Source organism: Protopterus annectens, chromosome 4.part1, assembly GCF_019279795.1.
Source record: "Protopterus annectens isolate FY-2018-M chromosome 4.part1, PAN1.0, whole genome shotgun sequence".
In the NCBI taxonomy this organism is placed as follows: domain Eukaryota; kingdom Metazoa; phylum Chordata; order Ceratodontiformes; family Protopteridae; genus Protopterus; species Protopterus annectens.
Window position 1 is genome coordinate 200,132,007 of NC_056734.1, and position 26,910 is coordinate 200,158,916.

The 26,910-nt window shown below is 41.2% G+C and overlaps 1 protein-coding gene across 1 annotated transcript in view; it reads right to left on the reverse strand.

The window, feature by feature from the left end:
* GPC1 (glypican 1) overlaps positions 1-12,654 on the reverse strand; it is a 1,908,824-nt gene extending 1,896,170 nt beyond the window's left edge. Inside the window, exon 1 of the mRNA XM_044070103.1 lies at positions 11,714-12,654. Within this exon, the coding sequence (XP_043926038.1) occupies positions 11,714-11,888 (175 nt within the window). The 5' untranslated portion in view covers positions 11,889-12,654. The remainder of the gene's footprint in view (positions 1-11,713) is intronic.
* Positions 12,655-26,910: the final 14,256 nt, after the last annotated feature.

Consider the following 26,910-nt stretch of genomic DNA (forward strand, 5'->3'; position numbering starts at 1 on the left):
TGGGGAACTTCCCTTACTTTTTTCAATAGGTACTATGGAATCTTTTACATCCACCTGAGTTACCACCAACTAAAACAGATGGAAGCTTAGTTTAATGTCTAATCCTAAGAACATCACATTGCAGTGCCAGGAATCAATTGACCAGGTGTGAGAATAGAACCCACAGCCTTCTTCACCAAAGGTGAGCATGCTACCTGCTGTACTAATGTCATTGCTGCTTCTGACATTGGTACTACTCACAGGATTGAATATATTGGTGCATGAGCAGAAACTAAGGGGTTGTATGCACAGCAACACAAATATAAAGTATTTTCTTCTCAATTTATGTAATCATCCACTAGTGAAAGTAGGGGCAAGATATAAAAGTCTCAGCAAGGACAATATAACTGACCAGATTCTACCTATGATGTTTCATCTTTACCTGAAGGTAATGTAAGTTACTCCATCCTATTAGTGGAGAGTCCCTGTGGAATGAATGTGATGCATACTGAGATGGGGTGGGGTCCTACGGAACAGGATGTTAGTCAAATAAAACTGGAACATACAATCTTCTTAAGCACAATATAATTACAATACAAAAGGGACAGACTAGAATTATACATAGTATATGAATGTGCAGGTATGCACAAGGCAGTATATGATGAAAATGCTGTGAAACTGTTCTTAGAAAGTTTATACTGTAACCACCCTATAGCAAACCTTAAAAAGAAACATAGCTGCATTGCCATTTCACATGCATTACAAACTGCTGAAATGAAGTAAAAATCTATCACAGTGGTGAAGTCATATTATTTTATATCAATGCAATACTGCTGTATAATTTACACAAATTGTAACAGCACTACATTTTGTGTACTGTCTGTCATACATAGCAGACAAGAAAAAAAATCTTGATTAGTTGTAATTTCAAAGTAACCTGGACACAAACAATTGATGACTGAAAAAGTCACCATATAGTGTTGTGGGGGATGAATCTTTGCAAGTATTAGTAATATAACTTTAAAAAATGATCTCCTCCATGAACTTGCTTCAGAGACCTCAACCTCATTACCACAATCAACAGAACATGCTGGAGGGACAGGTTCCTCACCCAGAGACTGCCCATGCCATGGAACAGACTTCCCATACACCCCATACATGTCAAGCAGAGCACCTCGCTGTCCCTCTTCAAGAGAAATCTTGATGAGTGGATGGGAAATAGACAGTTCACCCTGGGGATCACTCCAGTGGTACTGGGAACTAACATCGGGTGACACGATGCCAGGGCACTTCTATGGGCTAGGCTTGTAAAGGCTCCAGGGCCATTAGCCTAACACACACCTATGATCCTGTGAAATGGCAGCATTGGATGAAACATTTCCTTAGTTACACCATGATGAAACATTTCCTTAGTTACACCATTTTGCAACTTCTCTTTCAAGCTGTGAAGTTTGTATCAGTGCTCAGAACAGTAAAGAGTTGCCTGCTTTAACACTATCTACTCTGTATCTGGTCTTACAGCAATGATATTACTGAATGGGGAAAAATAACACCATTGATAAATAACTGAAGAAAGTGATAAGAAAGAAAAAACATGAGGGGTTTGACTTTTACTTCATGATTTAAACAGCATTGTGGTTATAAATCTCACTACTAAAAATGTTTATGAAATAATACCAATTTCCTGTTTATTCTGAAACTGCACTGGGTAAAGTACTCCATACTGGAAATAAAAGGTTATTAAACAACACTCACTGGTGGCACTCCTACACAGTGCATGTTCATAGGTTCATAGGTTGGTACTAGGCTCTTGGCCCTAGACCCTGTACAAGCCCTGGCTATTTCTTCCCACACTTTTTACTTCCCTGGCATATGTTTTGTGAGATACCTACTTTAAATAGCTTTCCCTTCACATCACTATAAAGCAAACACTGAGATATTTTATAAGAAGCAGTAGACTTGATCAAGTGCTGATCGTATCTGTGTGCAGCCATAGCTCTCAACTTCCTTGGTCAAGAATCAGGGACAAAATAATAATGGGGAAACAATGGCACGAAATCAAGGAATTTTTATTAAATATTACTTTGGTTCATGTAAAAAAGTTAGTAGAACAACAAGTTTTGCATCAACACACAGTTTCTGAACAATAAAAAGTATCAAACTCTTAACGTACCACATCACTGATTAATTTCAAGTTATCAGCATTTAGCAGAAAATCAACAATTGTACAAGGGACAGGGCATAGTATAAAGCAAAATCAGGGGCAACTGAGAGGGGTGCATGCAGTCCATTTAACAGCACAAGAATAATCATGCAGACTGCCTGAAGATGAATAAATAGTACAAGTAAAGTGATACATATATGTGCCAGCCATTACCAGTGGGAAACATCACTCTCATGTCTAAGCTGCATTACACAACAAATACATTTCACTGTCATCGGCAATCAGCGCTGATAATCTGTTTTATGAAAACAGTCACATAACTTCCTTCAGAAATCCATTATAGATAGTCATGTCTGTGAGTCCCCTGACCTAGTATCAGAGAAAGAGAGAGAGAGAGAATGTGTGTGTGTGTGTGTGTGTGTGTGTGTGTGTGTTTAAAGCCAATGAAAACATGCCTTACACTCATTCTCAGCACACAAAATATACAAACAACCTGTTTAAAGATAATAGATTTGATACCTCTGGTAAGTAATAATGCTGATAAGATTAGATATGTATATGTATATCTAGCTTTACACACACACACACACACACACACATATATATATATATATATATATATATATATATATATATTAAATAGACACAAGTTATATATATTATATTACATACATTTCAGTTTTCAAACACAAGTCTTGAACAATGTACGATACCTCTACACACAAGCAGCGAGTCACACATAATATAAAATACTTCAAACATACTTAACCTGTTGATGTTCCATTTTGTAGCATATCTGTAGACTTTTCAGTGATCAACAAATGCAAACAAAATGCAATAGTGGACTTTCATAATGTTTCCATGGTACACATTTAAGTATATATACTTATTTATTTGTGGTTTTAAATTTCAGAGTCATTGGCAGAATTCACCATTCTGAATCATTGCAGACATGTTCTGACCCTGAGCAGTGTACCAGACAATAGACCTGGATTAGTATGGATGGAGTCTTATTCAACAACCAGTGCTGTTAATCACATTTGACTCCTATAGCAACTCCTATGACCAGCCATTGTCATTCTCAGCATTCACAGTATATTGTCAGACTTTTTTTCTATACCACACACACCCACACACACACATACATACACACATACATTGTTGAAACTTTACCTTCACCAAGCCACCTCCCACATCATACTTCTCAACTTCTTAATGCAAGAAATCTGGGCAATGCCTAAAATGATGGGGGGAACAAAGTTCCAAAAATATGGTCAGATTTTAAATATTACTCTTATAAACTTCGAAATTTGGTAGAAAAACAGGATCTGTGTTAGCATGCATTTTTCTGAAGGATATGAACTCTGAAACTCAAATGTATGGAATTATTTAATGACTTCAATCCTCAATGGTTTGCTAGAAAACCACAAATTTTATGAGGAACCAACCAAAAATATGAGGAAGAAATCTGAATATTCTGTACAAATGTGAACAACAGAGAGATACATGTCTGTACTGTAAGAGAAAAATGTACCCATACAAAGAAAAATCACATGAATACAGAAAGGACATGCAGGCTCCACATCCCAGCTAAGAACTAAACCAGCAAATCTCTTGTTGTGAGGTGACAATGTTACTCGCTATACACCTGTGCCAAGCAGGCTTACACTCCACTGTTCCATACAACAATGTTAAGACTAAAATAACACAAAGTGCTGCACTTGTATTTATTTATTTATTGATATCTGATTACTGTGAAAGCTCCACTGGTAGGTGCCCATTTTCACAGGAGGCCCGGGCAGAAAAGCTCCAAAGTATTACAAACGCATTTTAAGAATGATAATTTTACAATATTTAAATATAATCCAAAATCATGTACAGTTTAAATAATTATACCAAATTTTGTTTTTTTCTGTACAACTCTTTTATTCATTTCAAACAATACATGTAACTAAGTCATCAAATCCAGGTAAATACAAACCTATTTATAAGCATGTGCCATTTTATAATAAACGTATTATACCACAGTGTGACAAATAAATAAATAATTCTGAATCAACGATTCTTTTAAAATTTAAATTACTTCAGATGCAAAATTCGTACAGATATATTGAATCACTTCTTTTGCCTCAAAGCAAATGTTTAGTTTATGGAAAGCTGCAGCTGTCACAAAATTACATAAACAGAAGGTGAATAAGGAGAATGACAGTGACAAATATACTTCCTGATAATATTCCGCTAGTCTGGATTTGCTAGTGGCTTAAAAAAAATCTCTCTGTATCACAAGATACTGTACTTCAAACAAAACATACTTAGAATGCAGCTGTTGCACCAACACAAATACACATTTGGGAGAAGATTCATCATGAGTCACTCAGACTGTTGTTTCTTTGAACTTAAGTAAACTTAAGAAAGTACTTTGATCACTTCTGTTCACACTTTTTGCATTATTAACTGTGCTGGATTATTCTTTTGAGTTAAGTTTCTACGTTAAAGAAACAGTAAAAATGCTGTGGACCAACAAAAGCATTTTTTATAACAGACAGGATAATAAATATTATGCACACAGATTCCTAATTTTTACAAGGTTTGATTAGAGTTTATCTAAATATTTACAAACATAAAAACAGTGTGAAACATTTCTTGCTGAATATAAACGGTGTTCTAAATCTTTAGTCTGTACTTGTTTATGCTTCCAATTACTAACAAAATGAAAGCTTTTCTTTTAACAGCTTTGTTATAAATGATTGCCTTTGGATAGAAATAAATGTTTCCTTTGAATGGAAATAAATATGTTTATACCTACCAATTAACCACAGACACGTGCTGGCATGAAATGCCCATAGCCGTGCATTTTTAAGCCAATTAATGCCAACTGTATGCCAAGCATGCCCCAATCAAAGCTAACAAACAGTCCATGTTATTTCCAATTTATCATTGCCAAACTGCAAGTCAATCATTGCTATCATCAATGTTTCCTGAGCAACATCTGCACAGAGGGCAGTACTTGGAAGGATCCAGATTACTCCAGTTGATCCCCTGAGCATTAAGCCAAAAGCCTTAGTCACTGCCTGCAACTTTTCACAAAACTGAGGAGTCTGGCAAAACCAAGCATTCGCCATTGTGTCCCAAGCCTACCATACAACAAAGTGTATAATGGTCCAACCCATGTTTAGGGCCACAAACCACTAGGGTTTGGCTACAGCCTGCAAGCAGGAGAGCCACACTGTCTGATATTGGACCACCTTATCAAAATGTAGCCTTATAGATTGCCCTTCTACTTGCATCCATGGCTGTGACACCCTGGCCTACATTGCCGATCACTTGCTGAGAAAGGCAAAAATATGGACCCCCCCTTGGGGAGGAAACAGGAAATTCCTTCCCATCTCCTAATGTGATTACCCTGACTGGCTGGCAAGAACATAGACTCCATACACTATCATTCTTTAGTGTTTATAAATATGGGGGGGGGGGTGATTTTCTTCATTCTGTTCCTGCAAGCTTCTGCTCCCACATAATGTTTTCTAACTTTTATGACCATTTTGTATATCAACTCCCCCATCCCATTTAGCCGTTCACTCTTCCATGTTACCTTGAATACTTCCTGCCTTTCCTGTTCTATCCTATTGTCTCCGCTTACACTTGCCTGATATGTTATTTCCATCAAAGCAAATCCACTAGGCCTGGGAGTCCTTATGCCACTTTCATTCTCCACAAAATACTGCTTTAATGCTTATAAACCAAGACCTCCCCCACCCCAAAATAGATAAAATTAAGAGAAAAGCCACGTTCTAGAGGCCACAGTAGTCAGACACACAGTTGGCATGGAAAAGATTCCACCATGTGATCATAGTTTTTAAAGTAAAAGGTACAGATTTTGACCCTCCAAAGGTTAAAATGCACCATGTCTCTACTAGTAGGTGACTACTGGGTTTAGGGCAACATGTTTTGTGCAGCTCTGACTGGAATATGAATGCAAATTAAAGATGGAGCTTACACTGTGATACCCACCAGCAGTGAATGCATGCACCCCATACCTTCTTCAGTATCTCCACAATTTGTTAAATTATTTTTACTGAGTAGGTAGACTAACAACACACGGACCTTTTCCAGCCATGACCAAATGACAGTAATAACAAAAACAATCACACTGTTCACAAACATAGTATTATTACATCAACAACAAGCAATCTGTGTATGCTAGCTTGAAGTTTCATTACTTACTAAGGTGTTAAACACAGCGTAAAGTGTAATTACTTATTATTACTCTACATGTAGTCGAATCTTAGACATTAGCTATAAGCAATGTGCTAACAGCAAGTATCCAAAACAAATGGTCATGAGAAAGATGACTAGAAGTTAAAGACAGCATACTGCAAATATGAAAACACCAGAAAAATAAAGTAACAAAATTAACATTATTGTGCAAGTGCTAAGCTTCTGAGCAGAACAGCTGCAGACAAAGCTTAGATTATGCCTCCACTGCATTTGTAACTCAGCTTGGTGGCAAGGAATACTTGTGTTTTTTACCAATTTCAGCTAAGCTTGGTATGGCTCTGATATAATGAGATGTGGTATTCTACATTTGAGACCTGCAGATAAACACTTTTATGTGGACGTATTAAAACATGTCAGTGAGATATATACTTCAGCAGTTTGCTTTGCACTGGTTCTAGCACTTTGAAAACAAGGGTATAAAGGTACAACAGTAATGATCTCCCTGTGGTGGGTAACAGTAATAATCTCCCTGTGGTGGGTAACAGTTATGATCTCCCTGAGGTGGGTAACAGTAATGATCTCCCTGAGGTGGGTAACAGTAATGATCTCCCTGTGGTGGGTAACAGTAATGATCTCCCTGCGGTGGGTAACAGTAATGATCTCCCTGAGGTGGGTAACAGTAATGATCTCCCTGAGGTGGGTAACAGTAATAATCTCCCTGAGGTGGGTAACAGTAATTATCTCCCTGCGGTGGGTATATGTCACCTTCAAAATGTCTACAAACTTTTCAGTTCTACCACATGCAGTTTGAAGGATGAAAATATCCAGATTAGAGTACATCCATTGCTTGCTGTCAATACCACTACCTAAACAACTTTAATCCAACAGAAATATCACTGCCCTCACAATGTCCAAGACTTAAATTCATAAACAAGCCTGACAAGTCAAGGCTCAGAAGAGGAAATAAAAACAAAGACTATAGTCTACTGTTTTTGAGGATGGAAGAACCTGAAAGACTCACTAGCTGACAAGAACCAAATATCAGATAGATGCAAAGTCTGACTATGCCTGTTCATACAGCAATAAATACAGATGCAATGCAATTTAGATATGAACTTGATAAAGCAGGGTGTTTGGCACAAAATGACATTCTATCCTTCTGGCAAGAAAATGGACAGGATAGTGAGAAATGTATTTCTTAATGGCTGCCAAATGTTCATCTACAGCCTGCAGGTTTATGCTTTGCAGTAGAACAAACCTCAAATGATCATGTTCATGCATTACCTATCACTACATAGATATACTACATATGTGTTTGTAAGAGGGGTAAACATTGAAGGTGGTACCACGAGCATGGTGGCTTATTGGCAAAACAGACCATACAGCTCTAGCATCTGTGTTGCATTACTAACTTTCAATCACTTTCAAAAATATGCCTGTTCTCACCATGTTTTCATAATTTTTTTCCAGGTACTCTGACTTCCATCCATCTCTCAAAAGGATGCTGGCTGGCTGACTAGAAATAAAATATCTGTCTATATACATTTATATGTTTGTACGCACATTTATAAGACAGTAGATCGAATGACCACAACCTTTTCAATCAAAATATCAACTCAGTTATATCAAAACATGTAATGTCAACACATTCTACACAAAATGCAAGTGTTTTTGTAGGGGGCAAGCCGTCCTGCAGCATTGTCCCTTACCCCCTGCGAATCTTATATATATAGATATATAGATAGATATAAACTCTAAGATCACACAATCCCCAGTAACAGGGAATATTCCCCTGTCTGGGGATTATCGATCTCAGACACCTGTCATCCATCTGTTTCAGTCAACCAAATGATGCCAACAATACAGATGCCCATATTACTGTCATTTGACCAGCTGCCCAATACACAGAAATACACACATACACACACACACACACACACACACACACACACACACACACACACACACACACACACACACACACACACACACACACACACACCCTTTCCCCACATTTATAGATGCTGCTGGGGTCTCACGCATATCAACAAAGACCATCATCTACAAAGTTCACATTGCTTGGTGGCTAATCCTGCTGAGTTTGTTCTGTTCCACACACATCCACATGCACTCCTGCCTAAGGCCAGCTTAGCATGTCCAATCCATCTACTTGTCTTTGGAGTATGGGAGGAAACCAAAGCACCCAGAAAAAGTCCACATGAGCACAGGGATGACAGGCAGATTCCAGACAAAAGGCACCTCAGACAAGAATTAAACTGGTGAGCCTTTTGCTGTGAGTTGACAATGATACCTTATGAGCCCCTATGCCACCTGATACATTATATACATATATATGTAAGATATACAAGTGTATTTATTTATGTATTCTTCCTAACTCTTGTCCTCATTGTGGCTTCAAGTGCATCTGAAAAGGGTCCTTAGATCAGTCCTGTTAACAAATAATACACAAAATGCATAATATATATCAGTTAAATGGTGTAACATTCCAAATCTGTCTTGACTGCTATAAAGCAAGTGGCAGACAGAAGCATCACATTATCAGAAAAATCAAATTTATATAATCTGATCTGAATAATAAGATGAAAAGAACTCAAAAAAGGTAAAAAAAAAACATTTCTAAGTTATCACTCTGTATGAACTCAGCAATCATTGAAATATCACCAGTATATCACTAGTCTCTGCTAAACAGTCTAACAACTTATGCCCCTGCGAACACTTAAACCTTTATGTAATCCCAAATACACAAGGGATTTATGAATGTGAGTGAATCTGAGTCTAGCATTTAGTAGACATGTTCCAAGATACAAGCATTACATATGAGATGGATTTCACTGAAGTAAATGTGAAGCCTTTTGCTGAGAATTCGCCAACTCAATAATTGTAGTAGTGCCATAAACACAATAACTTGTCAAAATGTGTTATTTAAAATAGTAAATGAATGATGGAAGTGCATAAGATGATAAAGGGAATTAATTTATGTATTTCCTCCCACTAGTATTTCTGCTGAAATTTCTGTATCAGTCAACTACTTCAGAGGTGTAGCGAGTAAATTTCATTTTGTACTCACAAGCTGTTAATGCTACACCCTTGGATACCTATCACTTAAAAATGGACACCTCTCAAAAATGCTGCCCCCCCAAGCACTTAATAAATGTAAGTAACATTTTCAGCTGTTCACCCTAAAACTATTAAAATATTGTTTTTAGATTAGCAATACTGTATCTGCTGTTAAAGGCATTCGGTTATACAACTGTAGACATAATATGACCTGAGAAAAGTCATGTTGATATGATGCTCAGAAAAAAATGCACTCGGCGTACAAAGAGTAAGCCTAGCTACACCCTTGCTTAATAACATTTCCAAATCTGTACCTTTAAATCTAGCATCATTAAACAATACTATAGAGCTGAGAAACAGACCCAGAAATTCTTCAGTTCCAGGCTTTTACACATTTATTGTAGCCACGCTATACTTCCTGCCAGTTTCTGGTTAGCATTCAAAGCATAAAGGGAACAGACTTCCATCTTTATCACTCCGGTGTGTGTCCTTACTGCGGAGGGCCACATGACAATGTATACATATATTTATCAGTTATTGTACAAGTCAGGGAAAAGTGAATAGTGGGAAGTAACCCTTGGTAACATTCAACGCTCCCGATTATACTTCAGAAAAAATGACATCTACCATGTACTGCGTGGATGTAAACATTTAAAGAACTTTGTGCGTGTTTTAAAGTTTACAAATTCCAACTGCCGAAACATCTGCTGTCTCATTCACAAGTATGTCTCCAAGCTCAGGCTGATGTTTTTTAGCATATAGGAATCTTTAGTCATTCATAAATCTGTCGTGACCCTTTCATGACGGGCGCTGCAGTCCGATCCAGAAGTTGTTTTCAATCTTAAATAAGTGACACTACCTACACGCGCGCGCGTGCGTGTGTGTCTATACCTGTCTTTATATCATGCACGTATCAGCTTTCTCCGTGAGTGTGTGTTTAGTAAGGTCGGCCAGCATACATGTGCTAAGGCAAAATAAATCAGGACAAAGCTAAACTAAGTAACAAACAAAGTAAACTAACGGGGCCGAAGGCCCACAAGGGGGACAAATTTTATATATTGCTCTTATAAAATTAGAAATTTGCAAGAATCCATCAATACATCCACAACCCGTTTTCTCATTTTTGCACATGGGGTCAGTGTGCCACTTACAGCGACAAAATTGCCAGAATAGCAGGTGTTATACTAGCATGCATTTTCTGAAGGATATGAAGTCTGAAACTCAAATGTCTACACTTGCTTAGTGAATTTAGTGATCGCTGGTTTGCTAAAACTCCACAAATTTTATGAGAAACAAACCAAAAAAAAAATGAATAAAAAATCTGGACATTCTGTGAAAATCTGGACAACTGAGATTTATGATAGCCAGACTTAAATCCGCAGCTCTGCTGCATGCTCCTGTTACATTACATCCGGTGCAATGTTAAAACAAGCACCTCAAGTTTCCAAGAGTGCCACTGCGCGTGGAGTAGCAGTCATAACAAAGATTGCAAACACTTTTTTGTTACAAAAGCGAGAAGAACAATTCAGGACACTGTCAGCTGTATCAAATCTCCTTATACATTATTCTGACCACTCAACACTACACTACAGTGACATAAAGCAAAACAACCCCCGACCAACATACCAAGCTTACACATTTAGCACAATAGTGTCTATAGCAAACATGATTTCAGTTGGTGATGCATACTCTGTAAAACAATTGTTTAGTCTTCGAGATCCAGGTTTCACCAGACTCCAGTAAAGACAATTCTGAAATGCAGTACTTCAAAAAGTGGTGAAAAAAATAGCTAGCTGGTGAGCAAGCTACAAATTCAATCTCTGTATATCATCGTGTGCACTGCGGAGGTAACATTGTAATTTGTAACCTTGCCATTCTTTTGGGGCGAGGTTAACTAGTAACTACACTGCCTGTCATCTACCACCACCAAGAAAAGAGACCCCCGGGGAACGAAACTGATCTCTTTGCATTTTAAGTATAGCATTTGCAGGTAGTGATAAATTACCAGGTGATATACAATCAGCGCAGTCTCTCTCATATAACCATGCTGTCTATTGCAGTGTAAACACAAATACTGCCACAAATGTTACTCTGAACACAATGTCTTGGAGTTATATTGCGATACAACTATTTAATTTGAGCATGTGCTGTAACCACCCTAACACGTCCGTACAGTCCCTAAATAAATAAATAATGGTTTGGTGCAAAGAAATGTACTTTGGCACCACGCTGATACAAAAGGTATGCGGCACGGAGCTCTCCTCAGCCACTCACCTGAGATCTCCTTGGGAGGGACACCGCTTGGGCTGAACCCTTTTGTAGTATAAAGCTGTCGCAGCTCCGAGCAGCTCTTCGGTCCATTCGGGACGTTATTGCAATGCGTTGGGATCCAGAAACAGAACCACAGCATACTGCCCAAAAGGAACCACGAAAGCCCCGACAAATCCATTACAATGACACCAGGTAGTACTCCTCCAGAGAACGTTCAAAATGTTTAGCACAAAATGTGTCTGGTGCACTTCCAGCAATCAGCCGTTTAAAGCTAACGTCCAAGTGGTTCTGGCCACCTGAACCGTAGTGGCTGATCAATCTAGCTAATGTTTACGTTCCAATTTCTGCAAAGCCTGCCACAAGTCCGATCCAGCTGAGTTATCAGGATAACCCAACTCCGACTATATGATGATGTCCACTCTATTTCAATTCGAACCCTAAGGTGGACCAAACAGATCAGTGGTGCATTAGGGGGTGTACTTAGTCGTGAAGGATGGTTTGTTTCATCCAGTATGCAGTAGATTCACTCAAGCGCTTCAAAGAGTGGGCTCTCACCACAGTCCTGTTTAAAGATAATGCAAAACTAACCAACACAGCACCTCTTGTACGATTTTTTTCTTCTGCCCAGTTGCCAGCGTTTTTTTAATAATAGAAAGTGAGGTTATTTATTCCAGTCATACTGTAAGGTATAATAACCTTTACTTTTTTCTTTTGATATATCTACCAAAGAATCCTTTTCCTCAAAAGAAAACCCTGTTGTTGGATTATTTGGGGTGAAGAATGCAGACAAAAAAAGAAAAAAGAAAGGACTTGGTGTTCATACAAAGTGAGGTGAGAGCTGCTGCTATGAGCACGAAGTTGCGTCTCCCTAGATGCTTGATGTGCAACCAGAGATCGGGTCAGACCATCTTACCATTGCAGCACGACTCGCTCTACAGCTAGAAGCAATGCTTACAGGACTGAGCTCCCTTAGCAGGCGGTGTGTATCACTCATACAGTCGCCCCCTCCCACTTTGCAGGATGTTGCATCAAATCCCAGCAACAGCCAATTGAGACAGTAACCGTCCCCCATTTCTATCAAATTCGCTTCTTTTGCACCGCCTCTTCCATAATTAATTGCTAGTAGTTGACAGAAAACGGACTGACTGCAGTATAAACAGGTCAGAAACAGACTCCTTTCTATATTGTATATAACAATCTGCAGAGGACATAAGTGATGTCCTCAGATAGCACCTATATTGGATTTGTAACACTGTAATTTATTTTGGCGAGAAGAGAAATGTTAAGCTGCCCTACCACTAAAACTGGCAAACACGTAGCTGACTATAATATACATGTATATTACTTCAAAGATAAATAAAGCTATGCGATCAGCCTTTGAAATGATTTGATTCATAGTTGCAATGTGGGTGCTCATTACGGTAGTTATACGCTGACCTTCCCTTTTCTGCTGCACTGCTTTGCAACTGTAACTTCTGACGTGCTTGAATCCGTTTTCAGAAGGATCAATGCAAATTCCAAAGGGATCACACAGTAAAACATCTACGCTTTGCAAATGCTGGGCGTAAAAGAAAACTGTGATCGAAGCGGATGTCAGAGAAGCTAATTCTGGAATACGACCTCCCAAATATGGCTACCCATCTGCTTGTTTGTGATTGGCTGGAAGTGAGGACGTTGCCATGGTCCCGTCTTACTCTGCCTAAGAGCCTTTACACATGTAGGTAAAGGACTAGTGCAACATTTTGGTTTACGTTTTAGCTGTGGTACTGTTCGGATCAGTAGCAAGTGTACTGTAAGTAAATGGATCATGTCGGGCTGAAGAAGTTGGAGCCTCTCGCAATATCTGGCGGAGAATCTAATTGAATCCAGGCCCTTTGTACCATCACAGGGGCAATTCGGTGGCCTGGACGCGTCGCAGCAAATGCATATAGGCTTCTTAATTCAGACACTGAGAAGCAGTTATGGCAGAGGTGACACAACACTGTTATTTGGGAGACCAAAAATTAAGACTTCGTATGTCGTCGGAGAACCAACAAAGGGTGACAAAATCTCGTAATGGAAACCAAGATAATCTTTCGCACAGCATTGGCATGTGTGATTGTGGCGACCACAGTCGAGCCTTTGTTCAACAAAGTAACCAAGCCGTACAGAAATGACTAACGGTAATATATCACAATGAATTTGGTGCAAGTCTCAACATAATCAGGAGTAAATCGAACCCTAATTAGGGACTCCTTTAAAACATTAGGACTATCGCATTATTGTCATTATTTATTAAGTGAAAGTCACCACACTCTCTCTAAAAGTTAACAATTTTAGGACAGATTAAGAGAGAGAAGTAAATGCTCACGATTATAATTTCTGTTAAGAGGAATAGGCTATACCAATGCTTCCCAATCTTTTTCTGGCCAAGGCACATTAGCCAAATACCAGAGAGTAAACGGCACACTGGAGCTAAAATGCTCCCATTTCTTTTTAAAATGACGAATTGTGCTCAACTAGTACTGTACTAACTACACTACTACAGTTCTACAAAGATACAGGTTTTCGTGGCAGCCTGTAACATTAATAACAAACCCAATCATTCACCCGTCTATAGTACTGTTCTCTGTCAATACAAGTTAACTACATGTATACAGGACTACAGTAGCACTGAATCTTATGATAAAGAAATTCTTTATTTTGACGCCACTATTGATGTGCAAGAAGTGCCTGTTGTTAATGTAAAATTGCAAATCCATAACTAAAAGAAAGTGATTAAAATCACCTCTAAATGAAATTAAAGTTACAAAAACTAAACAGTCAATAAAGAAGAACGAAAGCTATGATCTATTTTACTAATTTAGTTAATAGTTACTAGTCATGTGACCAATACTGTATTAATGTGACGGCTGACTTTGCAAGGACTGTGAAAGTGTTTCAATTTGAGCGAGAACGGTAGTTGACAAACATACTCATAAGTCATTTTCAAGTGCCTGTAAACACCCTCTGTGTTTTATTTTGATCTGTGTCATTGCTGAGAATGCTTTCTCACACAGGTAAGTAGTGCTGAAGGGAACTTTTAGTTATGTACTTACCATAACTTTGGATGTATGGGATCCATCTCGCCTACATTCATAACAGATGGGTTCGGAGCCGATCCATCGGCTCCGACTCGGCCACTAATATACTAGAACAAAGTCTCTCATTGGCTGGGCTACCCCTTATCCCATAATGCACCACGCCTGCTTCCCCAGATCTTGTTTGTTCGCTTTCTACATTCATACAGATACAGAAAACATATACCAATAACTGTAACCAACTAGAGACCTTCCATAGGAGAGGTTATCAAGATCTATATTTCCTCCAAATCCAAAAGGTAGGGGGAAGGAGGGTGGGTATGTATGAATGTAGGCGAGATGGATCCCATACATCCAAAGTTATGGTAAGTACATAACTAAAAGATGTAATGGGATCCTATCTCGCCACATTCATAACAGATGGGACAGCGTCCCTAGCACCAAAAACCCCGGGTGGCTCATTGGAACACACTCCTGAGAACTGCGGAACCAAATGAAGCTCTGCCTCGGGAAGCCACATCAAGCTTGTAATGAGAGATGAAGGTGTGCGGAGAAGACCAAGTAGCAGCCGCACAAATATCATCTATTGAAACTTTGGAATGAAAAGCTACAGAGGTGGCCATAGCTCTAGTAGAATGAGCTTTGATTGGGAAAGGCAACTCCTTGCATGAGTGGGAATAAATAAAAGAGATGCAATCCTTAATCCATTTAGCAATGGTGGCTTTGGCAACTGGAAGACCCAACCTATTCTCCGCAAAGGACACAAACAGTTGGTCAGATTTTCTAGTCTGAGTGGTCCTAGCCAAGTAAAAAGGTAGTTGCCTGTGAACATCCAACTGGTGAAAGGTATATTCTGCTCTAGTAGAAAAAATTGGGAAGAAAACTGGAAGCTCCAAAGATTGCTGGATGCACAAAGGGGATGCTACTTTAGGCAAAAAAGATGGATTCAATCTAAGGGAAACTCTGTCTTTGTGAAAGATCAAATACGGAGGGGAAGAACAGAGAGCCTGAAGCTCTGAGACACGCTTAGCAGAAGTAATAGCCACTAGAAAAGACGTTTTCCACGATAGGAATTTGATATCACAAATGGCTACCGGCTCAAAGGGATGGGCAGTTAAGGAGGCCAGAACCAAATTTAAGTCCCAAGGGGGGCACGGGATGAGCCACAGGAGGCCTGAGGAGCCAGGCTCCCCTAAGAAAGGACTTGCAAAGTATATTAGCCATTAAAGAGGGATCTACAGCAACATGAAAATTAGATATAGCCGCCAGTTGAACTTTAAGTGTGGAGACTGAAGAGCCAGAATGAAATAAGGAAGCCAGAAATTCCAAGACCTGCGGAACTGAGGCCATAAGAGGATCAACGCCTCGCTGTTGTGCACAACAAACAAATCTTTTCCATTTGCTGGAATACAGCTTAACGGTAGACGGCTTGTGGGAAGAAGACAAGATGTGAATTACTTCCGAAGAAAGAGAAAGATCTCTAACTAAGGATGGAAGTGGAGTAATCAAGCAGCCAGTCGCAGCGACCGGAGGGACGGATGAGGGAGTCCTAATGGATTGGATAACAGATCCGGTACTGGGTCCAGAATTCAAGGGCCCTGTGCCGCATACTTCTGAAGAAACGGGAACCAAACCTGACGGGGCCAATGTGGGGCGACCAAAATCATGTCGCACCCGACATGGAGAGCCTTCTGAATCACCCTCGGGAGAAGGGGAATCGGAGGGAAGGCATAAAGTAGACCCGGGGGCCAAGTGTGGGCTAGAGCGTCCCTTGGAGACTGTCCCTGAGAGGGCGTCAGAGTGAAGAACTGTCTGCACTTCGCATTGTTGGGGCTGGCGAACAAGTCGCAACAAGGGAGGCCCCATTTGGTGAAGATCAACGCAGCCACTCTGTTGTTGAGGGACCACTCGTGGGGCAACAGGAGAGTCCTGCTGAGCCTGTCTGCAATCACATTGGCTTTCCGCAGAATGTGCGTGGCTACTAAGAAACGTCGGGAGGCTATGGCCCAGTGCCATACTCTCATGGCCTCCCTGCAAAGGGGGTAGGACCCGGTTCCGCCCTGCTTGTTTATGTGCCAAACTACCGACATGTTGTCGGATAGAATCGCAATAGTACCTTGGGGGAGAGCATGATGAAGTGCTTGTAAAACCAGAAGCACTGCTCTCATTTCCAGGACATTGATGTGAAGGTGCTCTTCGCAATCCTGCCAAGTGCCTTGGACAGTCCTGTCCAGTTAATGACCCCCCCACCCTATCTGGGAGGCGTCCATGGTCACTGTGGCAACAGGAGGCTAAAGAGCGAAAGGATGCCCCCGGTCCAGGTTGGACCGACATAGCCACCAACGGAGATCTTGACGACAACTGTCCGTAATCAGAATTTGGTGATCCAAGGGAAGTTCTTGGTATGACCACTGAACCGATAACAGCCATTGCAGCACTCGCATGTGCAGTCTGGCCAACGGTACTAGGAGGATGGTCGCAGCCATTGTACCCAATAACTGAAGAATCTGTCTGGCAGGAACTCGAGATTTGGGTAACAAAATTTGGACCTGAGATTGTAGAACCTCAATTCTCTCTGATGGCAAAAATGCCCGCATACATTTTGTGTCTAACTCTGCGCCTATAAAGGTGATATGCTGAGATGGCCGCAGCACAGATTTTTTCCAATTGAAAGAGATTCCTAGCTAGAGACCCAAAGTTACTGTGGCCATCAATGCTCGAATCAGTAGATGCTTGGAGGTGGCAGTGAGGAGCCAGTTGTCGAGATAAGGAAACACTTGGAATCCGAGACTTCTCAAGTGAGCTGTCACTACTGCCAGACATTTGGTAAACACCCTGGGGGCTGTGGTGAGACCAAAGGGCAGTGCACGAAACTGGAAATGACTGGTTCCCAGGCGGAAGTGCAAATGACTCCTGGACTCCTGACGTATCAATATGTGATAGTAAGCGTCCTTGAGGACTATGGAGCACATCCAGACATCCTTCTCCAATAACGGGAGAATGGACTGAAGAGTGACCATCCGGAACTTGGACTTCTTCACAAAATGATTTAAAAGGCTGAGGTCCAAAATGGGCCTTACGTCCCCTGTCTTTTTTGGCACCAAAAATAACCTTGAGTAAGTTCCTGATCCGATCTGGTCGGCGGGGATGGGCTGGATGACCCCTTTTTTAGCAGCTTTGAAACTTCTATGGCTGCCAGATCCCATTGACTGGGTGGCACATCCGGGATTTTCCTTGTAGGAGGAGGGGGCTTGAAAAAGGGGATGAGGTAACCTCCGGTTACAATGCGAAGCACCCACTGATCCTTGGTTATTGATTCCCAAGCCTGTGGGTGTTTCGCAAAACGACCCCCGACTGGCTCCAGAGAAGCACAGCTGGGCCACATCCTAGGGATGTTGAGGATAGGAGGAACCACAAAGGATTCGCGGTCTCCAGAGTTACGGGGGCCTCTGCCACCTCTAGGACGGCGTCTTCCTGAGTCCCCCCCCTGCCTCTGGAGGGGGGATCACTCGGTGGAGTAGAGAAGAACTTTTGGGATTTTCTGAACCACATTTTCCCTCCTCTCTGGGCCTTGGGATAAGGTCTAGAGGGAGCGGAAAAACGGGCCCCTACTGCAGTCAAGGTCTTGCCCTCCTGCTCGCACCGAGTAAGAGTGTCCGTCACCTTGGGTCCAAACAAAGAAGACCCATCAAAGGGGGCGTCAGCGAAGGAAGACTTAAAGGCCTCCGCAAATGTACACAAGCGTAACCAGGCCTGTCTCCTAAGAGCCACTCCTGTGCCCGCTGCTCTACTCGCCCCTTCGGCTGCATAGGAGATGAGCCTCATGGACGAGTTGACAATAGAGGTCAGGGTAGTCATCTGGGCGCCTACAGTCTGAGCTAACGCCTCAGGAAGGTTACCCGCAAGGGACTCTCCTAACTCCTTGAGGAGGTCCCTTTGGAGCCTTGTAAAATGGCAAAGATAGTTCAGCGACCGCATGGTAAAGGTCGCTGAAGAAAGGGTACACTTCCCGTACCTATCCATGCTCCTAGAATCCTTATTAGGAGGATGAATAGACGTTGAGGTCTCTGCCACGTCCTGCTGAGTGGCAGATGCCACCACCATAGCATCAACTGCAACACCTTTAGTGAGGAATTCTTTCTGGGGAGGAGCTGAAAGAAACTTATTGGGCCTGGCAGGCATCGGTTCCGCTGTGTCAGGATGCTCCCACACCCTTCGAGAGATTAAGTCCAATAATTCATCGAAGGGTGGAGACACCCAGGAGGAGGAGGGCTGGGCCCCAAAGGCCTTGAGGAAAACTGACTCCTCAGCGGAAGGGGCTTTGGATTGCCAATCGCCTCTCTGTCTCAAGATCTCAAGGATATCTGAGAAAGAGACGTCATCCGAGGACGATTTAGGGGACCCTTCCGCATCCTCGAGGTCAGTATCTGAAGTGACGGATTCATCCTGGGAATCGACGTGCTTCCTCTTACACAGTTTCTTCCTTGGGGGTTCATCCGAAGCAGATTCAGAAGGACCCCCCGGAAGAAGGGAACCCCCCAAGGGGGTATCCTCAGGACCCAGGGCCCCACGGTCGCAGGAAAGAATGTCTCCAGAGGCACCAGTACCCAGAACCTGGGATGGTGGGGTAGAAACCTGCTGAACCGGCAAAGTCATGGCCAGCACACTCCTCATGGCCTCAAAAGCAGGACCTCCAGACTCTGCAGAGGGCACTTGCTGAGAGACCACGGAGGTACCCGGAATGCCTGCGGCAGATGCTCCGAGGGGAAGACTGGGCATCGAAGAGGCGAGCTCTACAGTGTTGCCCTCGGCTCCCACCGAGGAAGACCCGGTACCAAACCCTGACACCGAGGACAGGGTAGGAATGAAAGTCGGAGCAGAGGAACTCTGAGGGTGTCCCAGCTCCGACTGGACGATTCCGCTCCGATCCACCTGCACCAACTCCAACGGCTCTAAGTATGGGATGTGGAGTGGGCTCCGAAGCCGCGTGGGCTGGAGCCGAGATCATTTTGGTAAAAACTGGGGACTGGAACAGCCTCTGGATAACCCTATCCAAATCCGAATCAGATAGCCTAGAGGATTTGGAGGAAACAGATTGGGGCTGAGAAGACATCTGCCTCGGCTCCGATAAGGCAGGGGATCGGCTACGAAAGGGATCCAACACTGTCGGAGCCAAGATTGTACCCGGCTGCAACAGTGTCGGCGCCGAAGGCAGCTTCAGAGCCGAGGGGGAAGAGTCTGAGCAGAAAACCTCCATTGGCTCCGAGATCAATGGAGCCGAGGCAGGTGATTGGCCTCTCGATGCACTAACCTGTGGCTCCGAAACCAATGGAGCCGAGGAGAGAAGCACCGAGGCAGACTCTTCAACCATCAGCTCCGAAGCCATTGGAGCCGAGGAAGAAGAAGTCGAGCCTTGGTTCTTAGTTGTCGGATCCGACGGACTGGTCGGAGCCGACAATCTATGCTTTTTAGACGTCGGGCCCGACGGACTGGTCGGAGCCGACGATCTCTTCTTTTTGGAAGCTGGAGAAGAAGCCAAAGCTTCTTCAAAAGAAGGCTTAACCAGATCCCTGAGTATCAATTTATTTTTCCTCTCCTGGAGAACCCTGGAGGAGAAAGCGTGACATACACTACAAGAATCCTGTAACTGTTTAGGGCCTAGGCAGTACACACAGATAGCATGGCTGTCTGTAATAGACATCTTATAATTACATTTTGTACATTTCTTAAAACCTGACTTTTGCTCCTTAGACATTTTGACAAAAAAGTCACAATTAACTAGTAATAGCACAAAGGGCAGTAACTGAAGTATGGGCTAAAACCTTCTGACTTAAACAGGCTTAGCAACAGTAAAATAAACAGCAATGGACACTACGTGGGCTAAAGCCCTCTAACTTAAACAGATTTAGCCCAAAACTAACTCTGTCACACCACAACAGGAATAGATGAATATCCAATAAGAGAAAAAACCTTATAACTTAAAAGGGCCTTGTCTAGTCTACAAGAAGCGCGAGAAACAATAAAATTAAATTTTCTCCAAACTGAACACAAACACTCACAAAGCTGTTAAAACAACTGTTTAATAAGATTCCTGACAGAAACCCTATGTAAAAAAGACCAAAAGGTCAAGAAAATCACTTAGCTCCAGCCAAGTTGAGACCACGTCCATCTTGAAAAGCGGCAAATGAGATCTGGGAAGAAGGCGTGGTGCATTATGGGATAAGGGGTTGCCCAGCCAATGAGAGACTTCGTTCTAGTATATTAGTGGCCGAGTCGGAGCCGACGGATCGGCTCCGAACCCATCTGTTATGAATGTGGCGAGATAGGATCCCATTACATGCAGTATTCCGACAGCCTTACTACACATGTATTCCTTTTCAACCATAATCCGGAACTCTACTAAATTCATTTCCAGGAACTTCAATCACAGTGTACTGTCAGCTGCAACGTCAATAAGCTGTTCCTTTTCTAGTAATTGTAAGCCAGACATATCAACTTGGATATGAAATGGGTTTCTTATCCAATCTTTGTCAGAAAGATTTACAATTACTAGAAAAGCAGAACTGATGAAGTGGGATCTTTTTGTTTAGAAACTAATGATATTTCTGCGTCATTTCATGTTTTATTTCATTAGGAATATAAGGTTATACTATTTTAACTTATAATTAATTTTATTGCAACACCGTTATAATTTTACAATTTTTTGACTTTTTGCCAGGGCACACTTCTACCGTTGCCGTAGCACAGTTGTGTGCCACGGCACATAGGTTGGAAAGCACTGGGCTATACAATCGTACCTAACAACAAATAGCTGCACATGTCATACCGCTTAAGTCCATGTTCAGCAAAGTTCAACATTGAAAGGGCGACTGTTGGAAATGTTTATAACTGATATCCATGGTGAATAATAATTTAATCAAATTACTTTATTAAAAGCAATAGTTACAAGTATAACATAACACATTTTAACCTTCCTATGAGCTTTCTTCTTGAAGTTGTTAGTAAACAATTAGTAAGTGTTTCACATTTTGACCACTTGTTCCACATTGTGAGAAGTAGTGTTCACATTTTGGAGATGGAAGGTTGAATGCTATGACACAGGTTATGATTCTCTAGCTTCTCCAGCTTTAACAGTTTTCAGTAGTATTGTGACAGGAGTGTGGTCAAGAGTTATCATTTTGTTTATCATATATCACTGCCCTCCTTTTCCAAAAATAACCTTTTTTTAAATAAGTTATATATTCAGTTAATAAATAATCACAATGTTTAGTTCTTGCCCCTGGGTAAGAGAGATTGTTGTTAGTACTGGACCCGTTTGAAATAGTAACTATCCGGGAATACAGACAACTGTGTGCTTAACTAGTTTGTGCTGTCTGTGCTTTCGATCATGTTTGAAACTTTGAAATATTGCAATTTAATATCAATATACTTTTTACACATGCTGTATGTCATTTTTGATTAATTAGCGAGCAGTAAAAGTGCACAGAGTCAGAAGCCAATAACTGAACTTGAGAAAAAGTGTATACATTAGCGTGTAAGAAAATGAATGCTATACTGATAGTACATGTGTAAAATGTTAATTCCTTTACTCATTTTTTATGTGTAAGGGGGCACCATCCTCTCAAACTTTCATAGTATATTGCCAACATTCTGGCAGGCAGATTTAGTGCAAACTTCACCCCCCTCACCCCCTATAGGGCCCATAACCATACCAGAAGAATGTAGAGCCCTGGCAATCACTGACACACAGGTTAAAATAGCCCTATCTAAAACCAAAAACACAGCTTCAATGGGACCGGACAGTGTCCCAGGCTGTGTCTTACACAAGCTCCAAAATGAACTAACCACTCACCTAAACACACTGTTCAAACTCAGCCTCTCTACAGGCTACGTACCCATAGAGTGGCGCACAGCAACAGTTTTCCCACTCCACAAAGGTGGAGCCACAACAGACCCCAGGAACTGTCGCCCTATAAGCCTGACTAGCCTGGTCTGCAAGGCTATGGAGCGCATCATCATGGAACTCATTAACAGAGACATTGGGAAGCTCCAAACATTGGACCTTAACCAGTTTGGCTTTGTTAAGGGCAGATCATGCCTCCTAAATCTGGTGGACTTCTTTGAGACAGTTACCAAGGCTTTAGACAAGGGAAAGGAGGTCCACACAGCCTACCTAGACCTCGCAAAGGCTTTCAACACCATTCCCCATTCTGGTATTATAGACAAGCTCACCAACCTGAACATAAACCCCTACGTCATGAGATGGGCTGCCAATTGGCTCAGAGATAGAATGCACATGGGGAGAGTTGCAGGCTCTAGGTCCGACTCTAAACCAGTTACAAGTGGCATCCCCCAGGGTTCAGTTCTGGGACCCCTCCTGTTCGGTATATATTTCTCAGAGGTACAGGCAAGCACAGGAGGACTATGGCTGACCAAGTGCACAGATGACTGCAAATTAGGGGCCATAATTGACTCTTCGGCTGATACAGACATCCTCCAGAAGGGTCTCACTGAGACGGATTCCTGGTGTCAAAATCATGGCCTCAAGCTAAATGCCAAAAAGTGCATAGTCATCCCCTTTGAAAAAAACAAAGTACCAGTGAACTACCACATACGTGGTCATCCCCTAAATACAGAAAATGTAATAAGGGATCTGGGGACCCAAGTAGAAAGTAATCTCTCCTTTGATAATCATATTGCCAAGGTGGTTAGAAAATCTTTCTATGTGGCCCACTTAATCACAAAAGAGTTTGCATCTAGAACAAAAGAGGTTATTGTGCCCCTCTACTCATCACTCATCAGACCCATCATAGAGTACAATGCCCCATTTGGGATGTACCTTACAAGACACCTGCAACTGCTGGTAAGACCACAGAAGTACTTCACCAAGAGGATTACTGGCCTCAGACAGATGCCCTATGCAGCCCGACTGAAGAAACTCCAGCTGTACTCGGTTGCATACCGCTTACTCAGAGGTGATCTCTGCCAGACATACAAGGCCCTGTCCAACCCAGAATTGATGGACATGCTCCACATAAAAAAAACAAATCCTCGAGAGCCACATGCTCTAGGGAGCTAAATCTCACCACAACGATAAATAGGACATGCCGGAGGGATAGATTCCTGTCCCAGAGACTCCCCATGCTACATTAGGCAGAGCCCGTCACTAACACTCTTCAAGAGAAACCTCAATGAGTGGATAGGAAACAGAAAATGTACCCCGGGGATCACTGTAGTTGCTCTGCTGGACAGAAGCACAGGAAACTAATGACTCTGCTGGACAGAGGCACAGGGAACTAATCTAAGGGGGTGGCTTAGCTAGGCTTATAGATGCCCTCGGGCAGATAGCCTAGTACTTACCTATGAACCTATGAACTTATAAAAAGACAGGAAAGTTTCAGGGGAGGGACAGTGCACCTTACAAGAAGTGCTGACAACTTATATGTAAAAAAAAAAAAAAAAATAGGTGGAATGTAAGGTACCATCTAAAACTATATGTTATAATACAGCAGAGAGAGAGGGAAGGAGGGAGAGAAATAATTTTGCAGCACATTTTTGAGAAATGAGAATCATACCAGCCTGCAATCTTAATTGCAGGTTTGTAGTATAACTATGTATTGAGATACTTATACATACAAATATTTCAAGCACGGGCATGATTGTCCTTCTAGCTTGCCAATATATCAGAACACTTGTTCCCATAATAAGTATCTAGGCTGTTCTTAAAACTATCTAAACTGGTATTTAGTTTGATGTAATTTGGTAATCTGTTCCATGCATCATCTACTGTGTCAGAGAACCAATTAGTAAACTTCTCATTCCTGTAAAATCTTCTACATAGGTTGTCTGATGATTCTCTAGTACTTTTTTTAACCCCAAACATTCCCAGAGGTAGTTGTCACTAAATGCCCTATATACCTGAATAAGATCTCCTCTTATAATCGTTAAGAAACACTGTACAAAATTCAGATATTTTAGTCTTTCATAGTAACTTAAATTTTCACATCCATGAATACCCTTGGTATATTTCCATTGTACTTTTTCCAGTTTACTCATGCTTGTTTTCTTATATGCCGCAGTAGTGGTGCTTCGGTAGCGTTGTTGCCTCACAGTAAGACGCTGTCCGGTTCAATTCTCAGCTAGAGCGTCTTCTGCGTGGAAGACTGCGTGAATGGGCGTACCTTCGTTGAAGGTTGTGCATCAAGGCTGGTAACTCGGCACGTAAAAATCAACTACCAATCATTAGCGGACCGGCGTTCTGCTGTGGCAACCCCTAACCGGGAAAAGCCAAAGACACAACAACAACAACAACAACTCATACTTGTTTTCTTATAGGGTTTCCATATTGTTATTCCATGCTTAAGTTTGTGTCTAATGTAACTTACAAACAATGACTTCATTATTTTTTATTTCTTGACTTATACATCTTTTTATATAACCTATAGTTCTATAACTATCATTAACCAATTGGTTGATATGATTAGAAAAATATAGCTGAATCTACCCATATACCCATTTCCATAAATGAGTCTACAGTTTCAATCACTGTGTGCTGTATTAAATATTCACCTTTCAATTTATGCCTACCAAATCTCATATGCTTAGTTTATGATGTATTTATCAGCATATTATTCTCATGTGCCCAAATGGTCAATTTTAGTCAAGTTATTTTGCAGACATACTTCTGCTGTACTCTTTCCAGTTTACTCATGCTTGTTTTCTTATAGGGTTTCCATATTGTTATTCCATACTCAAGTTTGGGTCTAATGTAACTAACAAACAATGGCTTCATTATTTTTGATTTACTAGACTTTATAAATCTTTTTATACAACATATACTTCTATAACTATTATTAACCAATTGGTTGACATGATTAGAAAAACTCATAGCTGAATCTTCCCATATACCCAGGTCCTTAAATGAGTCTACAGTTTCAATCACTGTGTGCTGTATTAAATATTCACCTTTCAATTTATGCCTACCAAATCTCATATGCTTAGTTTATGATGTATTTATCAGCATATTATTCTCATGTGCCCAAATTGTCAATATAGTCAAGTTATTTTGCAGACATGCCTTATCTGTAACACTTAATCAGTTTACCCAATTTCAGGTCATCTGCATATAGACTGTAGAACCTCCTAAATACTGAGTGTGATCCAGTGAGCTTCTTATGCACTGGACAAAATTTTCTTCTGATTCAGTGGCATTACTTCCCATCTGGAGAGTAAAATATTTGCCACCAGCTTTTTTGAAGTTGTACAGGAAAATAAATCACTTTGGATTCTAATTACATCAGAAAAATAGCTGCCTTTTTAAAAATCCCACCCAGTGGACAAAACAGTTTGAAAATGTATTTAAGTATTTTAAAAATTATGTAGATAAAAGCTCTGGGTTAAGTCACCATACCATCAAAATTGGTTATGCAGATAAAAGCTATAATAAGTATTAAACCTTCTTTAAGTTTGCTTTGTATGCTGCTGTGGTGTATTAAAAAAGTGCTGCATTTGTGTATTCTACAGGTGTCTCACAATGGTACAAACTGCATACACACTGTGACAGTGTGTCATCATGTGTTCATATGTTTGTACACAAGAATTATGTCATAAAGCTTTCCCTTCTGACTTTTATCAGTGGAAGTGTATGGATAAGCGCAGTTGTGAATTTTAGTTATTAACATTGTAAGGAATCAACAGTATTTCATAAGTACATTTTGAACCATGATTTATACATGTGTTTTTATCATACACATTTGCAGTATGCACATTCATATATATATATATATATATATATATATATATATACACACACATATGCACAAGTTTTTTGTTTGTGTGTGTGTGGTTGTGTGTTTGTGTTGTTGTGTGGGTGTGTGTGTGTGTGTGTGTATACATGGGGGGCACGTGTCGCCACGCACCTTTCGTGTGTGAGAGTTTGTGTATACATGCGTGTGTATGTGTATGTGTGTTGGTGTGTGCGTTTATTGTGATTGAGAATGTGAGTGGGGGAGAGAGTGTGTGTGTGTGTGTGTGTGTGTGTGTGTGTGTGTGTGTGTGTGTGTGTGGTGTGTGTGTGTGTTTCTGAGTGTGTGTGTAGGTGTTTGTGGATGAGAAATTTGTTGCGTGTGGGGGGTGTATGTA